At 38.9% G+C, this 9,259-nt stretch overlaps 2 protein-coding genes across 2 annotated transcripts; both read right to left on the bottom strand.

The window, feature by feature from the left end:
* Positions 1-1,301: 1,301 nt before the first annotated feature.
* Positions 1,302-2,087, bottom strand: LOC138322065 (uncharacterized). The gene has a single exon (XM_069266117.1). It carries the CDS (start codon positions 2,085-2,087, stop codon positions 1,302-1,304), a length of 786 nt encoding a protein of 261 aa, XP_069122218.1.
* Positions 2,088-3,331: 1,244 nt separating this feature from the next.
* Positions 3,332-3,919, bottom strand: LOC138322064 (uncharacterized). Its single transcript, XM_069266116.1, has one exon. The coding sequence runs from the start codon at positions 3,917-3,919 to the stop codon at positions 3,332-3,334; it is 588 nt and encodes a 195-aa protein (XP_069122217.1).
* Between the last annotated feature and the right edge of the window lie 5,340 nt (positions 3,920-9,259).

The following is a 9,259-nucleotide window of genomic DNA, read 5'->3' as shown; positions in this document are numbered from 1 at the left end:
ACCTCCGCCTAAAATGTCATTAAAAGATCTTGGTTGTAACGTACAACATATTAGTAAATTGTATTCGAAAGATAGTGTTAAGCATTAAAAACAATCAAAGCACGATTAAACTTCGAAAGTCGAACATTTTCATCACATTCCTTTTCCAATGGGAATGCATCGTTTGTCTGTTTGCTTCCTTCAAATTGCAGTGCAGGTGTTTACATAACAAGGTGGAGTTAACGATTTATTTAATAATTTGAAACTAGAAAAAGGATATAAGGAGTTATAATGACAATACATCCTAAACAGATGACACGAGTTAGACGCTATCACTTGTAATAACTGTACTGTCAAGAAACAAGCCTGGCTCGAATGTATGAACTTGTCAGATTTATTGATGAAATAGTGAAAGCTGAAAGTTTACATAAGTATGCAGATGATGCTTTGATCATTAAATGTAAACAGCAATGCAGCATAATAGACAACATTAATAGTACCAAAAATATGGTTACACTTATTTCTTGTCTCATCCATACAATTATACACTTTACACTTGCGAATATTTTAATATAATTATGGCGAGAGCATCCTTAATAAACTGGCTTGTTGCTTTACTTTACAATACCAGCAGAATAAGCTTGAGTACTTGTCATAAATGAACATGAAATATATCAATAATATCTAATGACTAGATCAGTAACATGTTGACGAGACAAATGAGTATTGGAAAAGTGCAGTTATGGAAACATACACCGTAAACACGTGGTTAAATTTACCGCTTCTACCCCACATCATAATATTGCAATTATCGGTAAATTATTTATTCTATGACTTTGGCTTTGAAACAATGCTATTCTATAGTAAAAGCATCAACAAATATTAATATATAAACTTACACAGTATGGTCCACAATAAAGTTTAATATGACAAACAGCATATTGAGAACCGTATCAAAACAAAGTTGGGCGGAAAGGGAGAAATATCAAGGGCGATAACTCTAAATCACAAAAATTTATAGGTAGCATACACCCATACAATTACAGGCTTAATAGGCAGAACACTCCTCGCCTGATATTATTATATAACTATAACTATCATAAAGCAAGATGTAATGTTTCTTAATTTGGTAGCATATAAAATTGAACAAAATAACACTTGGCAGTCAAAATTGCACGAGCCACCTTTAGTCCTTTCCAGTTATTTAAGGCAAACACTTGTAAAGAGATTGACTTGATCTCGAAGTATGACACATATAAAAGGGAATGTATCAACACAGGTAAATGTTCGTAGCTATAGGAATGTCACATTTCTCCTTATCATTATTCCATAGGAACCAGTCCAACCATTTCAGAGACAGGACGTATAAAGTTTGATATCGTGTTGTCGCTACACACACGAAGCTCGACTTGACGTACTAATTCGTCCTCACTAGGAAAAACGCGTGTCACAAGTCCCATAGGCCAATCGTTTCTCGCCGTCTGTGAATCCTTCATTAGCACCACATTTCCAACCATCACATTGCACGATTTCTCTTGCCATTTTCTCCTTGGTTGTAAGGAAGCCAAATACACTGTTCTCCAACGACACCAGAACCTCTCTGCAAGGACCTGAACATGGCGCCACTGTGAATGGTACATGTCTTTGAGACCAAGGTGTTGGAAGGACTCTGTCCATGTTTGATCTTCAGTCTTCTGGGTAAGAGGAGTGGATGGCGATAAGATGAACGGTTGCTCCGGATCCGATGACACAGGTACCAAAGGACGAGCATTTATGATGGCAGTAACTTCAGCGAGGAAGGTACAGAGGACTTCATGGTTAAGGTCATTTCCTTTATTTCCCAGCAACATGGCATCGAGAATCCTGCGTGACACACCGATCATTCTTTCCCATATTCCGCCAAAATGGGAGGCGTGAGGGTGGTTGAATATCCATGTAGCGCCGTGAGTTGAAAAGAAGTCCTTCATGTCCCTACTTTCGATTACAGTGACTCCTAAATCGGAGGTAGCACCAACGAAGTTTGTTCCTCGGTCTGACCGGAATTGTTTTACTTTCCCGCGGATAGCATACAGTCTTCTAACTGCATTTATGAAACAAGAGGAGCTCATCTCTTCTAGCAACTCTATATGAACTGCTCTCGTAAACATACAGGTAAACAGAGCTGCCCAGCGCTTGTTGGAAAGAACACCACCCCTAGTACGCGAGTGGTTATCTCCCGTAGACTAAAGACATCGACCCCCACAAAGGCAAATCCATCTTCTGAGTACAGGGGCGACTTCTGAATCTTCCGCATATAACGTAACGATGTACGAGGAGGGATATCAACCTTTTACCACCAGTCAACCAAAATCCAGCTGCCCTGACTGCTCCTTCAGTGAAGTGTCTCCCTTGGGGAGATACAGATTCATGGTAATGTCTCGTAATGAGAGTAGCTATATGATGTTACCCTGGGATCAGAATCGGGTGTTTGATGTTTTCTTGCAGGCTGGACATATTTAGTCTACCGCCAACGCGCAGAAGTCCATCCTCGTCTAGGACAGGGCACAGTTTTAGTAAAGAACTGTTTTTTGTAGAGGTTTTCCTTGTCCAAGAACGTCAACCTCACGACTATGTGCTTGTTTCTGGACCTATTTGATTATAAATAGCTAAACAGCATGCAGCAGACCTTGCGGCTTTTGGTATTTATCGGGGTTAACCTTTCTTTGTAGATTTTTGAAACGTTCCGCGGCAAGCATGACACGAGTTACAGCTCGAATAAGTTTCATCCAGTCAGAATGTTTGTGCATTAAATCTGTAACAGGGGTAGGTCAGACTTGAGTCTTCATAGCAACAACCTCTGGGCGAACATTTTCATCCTGCGAGGGTTCCACCAGCGAAAACGACTCTTCCTTTAACGTAGAGCATAGACAAAGTTGAGGTGGTCCAGAGTTCCACATACTATCTTTCAGCTGAGATGCAGGTACAAACCGTGTGCCTTCATCAGCAGGGTTACTCTCCGATGCGACATAAAATCACTGTTCTGGTTCTGAGAATCTGAGTATCCTACTTACTCGGTTGGCAACGTAGACATAAAACCGCCTTGTATGGTTATTCAAATATCCTAAGACGACTTTACTATCGGAGTAAAATGTCATTTATTCTGGAGGTAGCGACAACTGTTCGGAAAGAATCTCTCCTACTTCAACAGCCAGCAGAGCAGCACACAGCTCTAGGCGCGGTATGGAATGGCCATGTTTGGGGGCCACCTTGGACTTCCCCAGGAGGAATGTGGTGTAAGTCTCTGCGTTGTTATTTAGGGTAAGATACGCCACTGCTGCTATAGCGCGTTCCGAAAATATATGCACCTCGTTGGTCAAGTCAACTTTTGAGATGGGAGGTCTTCGCGGAATTGAGAGGCTATCAAGATGTAATAGAGATTTTCCCAGGTTTCCCACTTGACGCGTTGTGTTTCAGATAGGGCCTCGTCCCAGTCAACCGTTCCCTCGACCATATCGCGAAGCAGGACCCTTCCTTGGATGATCACCGGAACCAAAAAACCTAAAGGGTCGTAGAGGGAATTGATGGAAAACGCATCGGTTGTAAGTCTCCAACACAGGCCTAAACTACGCTGAGACGGTATGTAGTCATCGCCAAGATTAAGATCTTTTAAATCATGTGCAATGTCCTCAGATGGGAGGTTGTCGAGAACCTCCTGAGAGTTGGAGCAGATCTTGTGTAACCGAATATGACCTGTGGCCAAAGCTGCTTGAGTAAGTGTGAGAAGGCTAACCGCTGCTTCCGGAGTCGACACAGAAATCAAGCCATCGTCCACGTAGAAGTTGTTTTGTACAAAGTCACAAAAATCACTTCCATAATCAGTCTCGGTAAACTTAGCCGTTTTCCTAAGTCCATATCTAGCCACAGCGGGGGACGGACCGTTACCAAACACGTGTTTGGTCATCCTGTATTCTGTCATGGGTTGCGAGGGGTAATTATCTTTGTACCAGTAGAAACGGAGAAAATCCCTATGGTCTGGTTTTACTGAGAAGCAGTAAAACATTTGCTGTACGTCAGCAGTTACCGCCAAATAAAGGAAGATATCGTCTTCCTTTGTTCTCGTCTATCGGTGAAGCTATTTCTGCATGACTCTTGTCTATGATACACTTCATGAAATAGACCATATGTTCCCGCTTGGTATGATTTTTCTGCAGGTTAGCATCCAGCATACGTGCCCGTTTAAGAGCGAGGGGCTGGTTGTTCGGAAGACGAGGACGATTTTCGCGAAAAGGTAATGGTGCTGGCCAAGACCCATTTGTGGTTCTGACAATTTCTCTGTCCATCAGCTCCATGAATGAGCGATCTTCGAGCGACAATCCTGGTTTGTCGTCATGCTTCGTGCAAAGGTATATATTGTTGCGCATGTCAGGTGAATCTTTAACCTGAAACTTATTAGAACACTCTTCAAATAGAGTCACTCTTCCGTCCGGAAGAACTTTCGTTTTCATTACGCTGACAACATCTGGCTTGTGTGTTTTCCCAAGGCAGGTCTCGCCTACTACGACCCATACTAACTTCAATCTCTGAGCAAAAGGATCACCACTGTACCCTGTCCGCTGCTCAGTCACATGAAAGGCCTCTGGTTAGTCTCTTCCTATAATGAGTTGGATATCTATTTCTGGTTCCATGGGCGGCAAGTTTATGTCCGACATGTGGGGATACCAGGTAGCCACTTTTGGTGGAGGAATTTCTTCCCTGTTATTAGGAATCTGATTATATTCAATAATAGTAGGTAGGTTCATACGTTCTCAATAAATAACACTTTTAAATTAAATTTGCTTTCGACATGGAACTTGGAGTCCAAATACCCATCCATCTCTTCGAGTTTTTTACGTAAAATATCAACAGTCCAGTTGTTCGGATTTTCCATGTCATATGGCGTAGAAGTTTCTGTTCGTCGTCGTTTATTTGTTCGTCTGTCCGCAATTGTTTACGATCGACCGTAGTCCCAACAGTCTTATAAATTTAGGCAATATAAGCACTTAATTTACATAGTTGCACACACTGAAAACATCCACTAAATAAACATAAGTTCTTGACACGTACTGTAAAAGTTCTGGTTGAAAAAGAAGTCCACAAAACGTTAAACGAAGATAAAGAATTACTGAAGAATTGAAGAATTACTTGGCGCCAATCTTGTCTATCGACCATACCATTGAGTCGACGGCCATGTGTAGTTTGCTTTCGTACGGAGCCGCTTGCGGGGATACCCCAATAGTCAAAGATTTCAGAGCGTCTGAGGCTTTTATTGCTTTGATCATCCAGGATCACATATACAGTACGAAACTTATGTAGAACAGAATGTAGCTTGACAAGAAGTGTTTTGGCGCAGGAACGTCCACTGAATCTCTTTCCACATATTCTTGTACACTGACTTGACACATACGTTGACTGATCATGTCTCTCTGTATTTTCTGATTGAGGGAGCTGGACTGGTCTGGGAGTTCCTCTCCTGGCCGTGACTTGACTTAACCCTTTGCTGTTTATCAGAGTTCTTATTGTAGTTGTCGGAAGTTGGATGGAAAGCTGTGGGATGTTTGTCACTACGACATATATCGAAACACATCACTTCATGACAGTTTTTGTAGAGATGTGAGTTCGACTTACAACACTTGAAGCAAATGTGATGCTCCGAGAGCAACTTCTTGTGTTTAGACAAAGACTTTTCTCTGAATTTTCTGCATTGGTTAAGTGTGTGATTTGAGTCATGGATAATACATTTTCCTTCATTGAAGGCCACGTCTTTGTGCTGGGTATCACCCTTTACATCGGTTTTCTTCACCCGAATATCTGTGCGACGCTGATTATCAAAACGACGTGTGCTGACGGCAGATGAGCTATCATGACTGAATATCATTAGGCCTGGGTCATTTAGCACCTTCATAAAGCTTGCGAAAAATCCAAATAGACGATAGACATTGGCATGTGATTTTTTATACGATGCTGCTCTATCTGTCCACTTAAATTGCAATCTGGGCGGTAGCTTCGACACCACCTGGTTGATGCCAAAGGACGAGTCGTTATATGACAGGATTTCTGTAACATTGCTGTTTTGCTTCACAGTGTGATTTCTGTTGTGATGTAAAATAGATCATATAATTTTTCAGGGTCCTTGGCAGTGACTCTAGGAAACTTGTCCAGCTTTTTCTTTATCGAGGATTAAATTACCTCAGGACAGCCAAATTGCTCATCTAATCTTCTCCGTAGTTCTTGACGACCATGGTTTGGGTTAACAACTATTGATGCCCGTATGCTTTTTGCATGACGTGAAGATTTCGGCCCCAACCATTTGACCAGTAAGTCAAGCTCTTCTGATGGATTTGCATCCACCTTTCAGAATATTTTATTGTCAGATGTTACAGACAATCGGAATTGGGCAATAGGCAACATGCCTATACACGCCCTCTCCTTACATATTAACAGTAGATACAAATTAATATTGATATATACATAAATAATCTTAATTGCTATATTTATTTAATGATGATGATTTCCTAAAACATCAAGCTAGATATTGATAAACATCATATACAAAATGTCTCCTACTTCATATCATTACAAATAGAAAAAAAATTACAAGATATTCAACGAATTCAACGAAATCTATTCAACAAAATCAGCGAAATCTATTGGTGTCTATGACAAAGCACTGCACTGTATCCAATATAGCTTTATTAATGTTAATATCGTATCTTTAAAAGCCTTGCAAAAATGTTTGTGTTGTCAGTGGTATATCATTGTCAAGTTCCAAGATAGAGTTAAAAAGGAGCCGTCTAGGGTTGACGTATAAAGGACAGTATAGAAAATAGTGTTCACAATCTTCGTTTTGAAATCCACACAGGCAGGCTGGACTGTCACTGAGATGAGAATTAAAGAGATCCGTATTAAGGTTACTAGCAAAATTTCTCAACTGACATAATAGAATATTTGACATACGATTACCATTATACTTGCAAATATCGGAACATTGAGCTCTATTATCAAAGATATATGTATTTACTGTAAAACTTTTGATGGATCTAACAGATGACATTGTAGGAAATGGACAGGACGGTTCGTTCCACTCGGTCATAATAGACGGGAAGAAGCTGTTTTTATATAACTGGGTTCTAGCTGCAGGAACATTAAATAATCTGTTACGTCGGAAATTGTAATTATCACTAATATTTAAAGAGGGTTGTAAAAATTCATAAATATGAGAAGGGCAATTGTTATTAAATATATTGAAAAAAGTTATATTTCGATGTAGATGTCTTCGTTTAATAAGTGGTACTAGGCCAGATTCTTTATAAATCATAGCGTGACTTGTTCCCCTTCTTGGTGTTGAGAAGATGAAGTTGATCAATTGTGTCTTGTTCTGTAATGTCGAAAGTGGAAAAAGTATCCTGTGGCTGAGGACTGTCAGGAGGTAAATCGTCAACATTCTTATAAGAAACAGATATAAATGTAAAATATTCATTGAATGATTCAGCTTTGTCGATAGGATATAGTTTTAGATCACCATTAATAATCAGAGGAGCGTCGGTTTTATTTTTGTTATTAAGATTCATAACTGATTTCGCTATTCGCCACCATTTACAAAGCGGTATAGATTTATCAATTAAAAAAGGGATGAAGTTTAGATAGATATTTTTCTTTCGCATCACGGATTGAAGAAATAACCTGATTCCGCCTGGTTCTAAATGTGTTCCATGAGGCAGGAGTGTTATATAATTTGGCTTTAGAATGTTGACGATTTCTTCTACGTATCATTACTCGTATATCATTTGTCATCCAAATTTTATCATTGGGTCTGATAGTTACTGTTTTATGAGGTACAAATAGGTCAATAGCTGCTAGGATTTTATCAGTTAAAATATAATTCATATTATCAATACTTCCTTGTAGTTCGACAGCCCAATCAATAGAACGAAGATATTCATTTGCCCCATCATAGTCTGCATTATTAAAGTATAAGAGAGTCTTTTTGTATGCATGTTTTTAAAATTTATATCGGAACTTATAGGAGAGTGATCGCTGCAGGATGGAGTATGTACAGTGGTATTAGTCGTTAAATTAGTATTATTAGTGATAATTACATCTAATGATTTTGAAGAAGACGAAGTAATCCTAGTAGGTTCAGAAACAGTATTTTCTAATCCGTATTTTAGTAAAAGTCTGTGAAGATGTGAATTAGGAGTAAGATTTAACATATCCTGATTTATATCACCTACAAGAATAACGTCTTTTTGAGTGTCTATAACTTTATCAATATTATCATCAAGTAGGTCCCAGTAATTAACTAAGGAATTAGGGGGTCGATATAAACAGCCAAGTAGAATAGTTTTATTATGTGTTGTGATTTCAGACCATATCAGTTCAAGCTTATTACATTCAATATCTAACCTACGTCTAATATTAATGTTAGTTTTTGCGTATATAAGTACACCACCACCGTTGTTATCTCTATCCCTCCTTAATACATGACCATAGTGCTCTAATGCAATATCAATATCGGATATGGTAGTACCGAGGTGTGTCTCGGATATGCATGATATGTAAAAATCAGAATATTCGGCTTCAAGGATGTGGAGCTTGTTACGCAATGAACATATATTTATGTGACATAAAGATATATTTTCTAGCTGAATGTTTTGGTTCGGGCCTGGATTTGGATGGATATCACCACATAATAGAAGGATGCAAAATCTTAAAAGAATACACTTTATATACGCGAAAGATTTGTTCAGGGAGGTGTCAGAGATACCAATGTTTTGAGAATTGCCATCCACCACCGCTCCCATGCCAAGGATATAATTCATTTAACCATATGATTATCAAATATCAAAGCAGTGAGTGGGGAATACGTCCTGATACTGGAGCAGTGGTGAGTGCCAATCGTAGCGAAGGAATGACAAGGAGACATATATTTAGAATTCATAAGTAAATCATTTGTATTACTGTTAACATTCTGAACAACAAGTTGATCGAGGTGACTTGAATATTTCATTAACAAAACACATATTAACAAACATATATACAAAGAAAAAAAGCATTATTTACAATGCAAAAAGGATCCAACGTTTAATATGTATTTTTTTTATTTTTAGATAACTTCCAGCAGATAACAAAGACTATATCGCATCCAACTTTTTCATAATGGCTTGGAAGCTAGCCTTCCAACATATATAATTTTCTGGGAGGTCATCAAATTGTGAAAGTCTAGACATTGTCATTTCTTTCTTCATCAGAAACTTTGTGAAAT

The sequence above is a fragment of the Argopecten irradians genome, chromosome 4, assembly GCF_041381155.1.
Source record: "Argopecten irradians isolate NY chromosome 4, Ai_NY, whole genome shotgun sequence".
NCBI classification, from domain to species: domain Eukaryota; kingdom Metazoa; phylum Mollusca; class Bivalvia; order Pectinida; family Pectinidae; genus Argopecten; species Argopecten irradians.
Note: the sequence above shows the minus strand (reverse complement) of the source record. Positions and strands in the feature narration are given on the sequence as shown.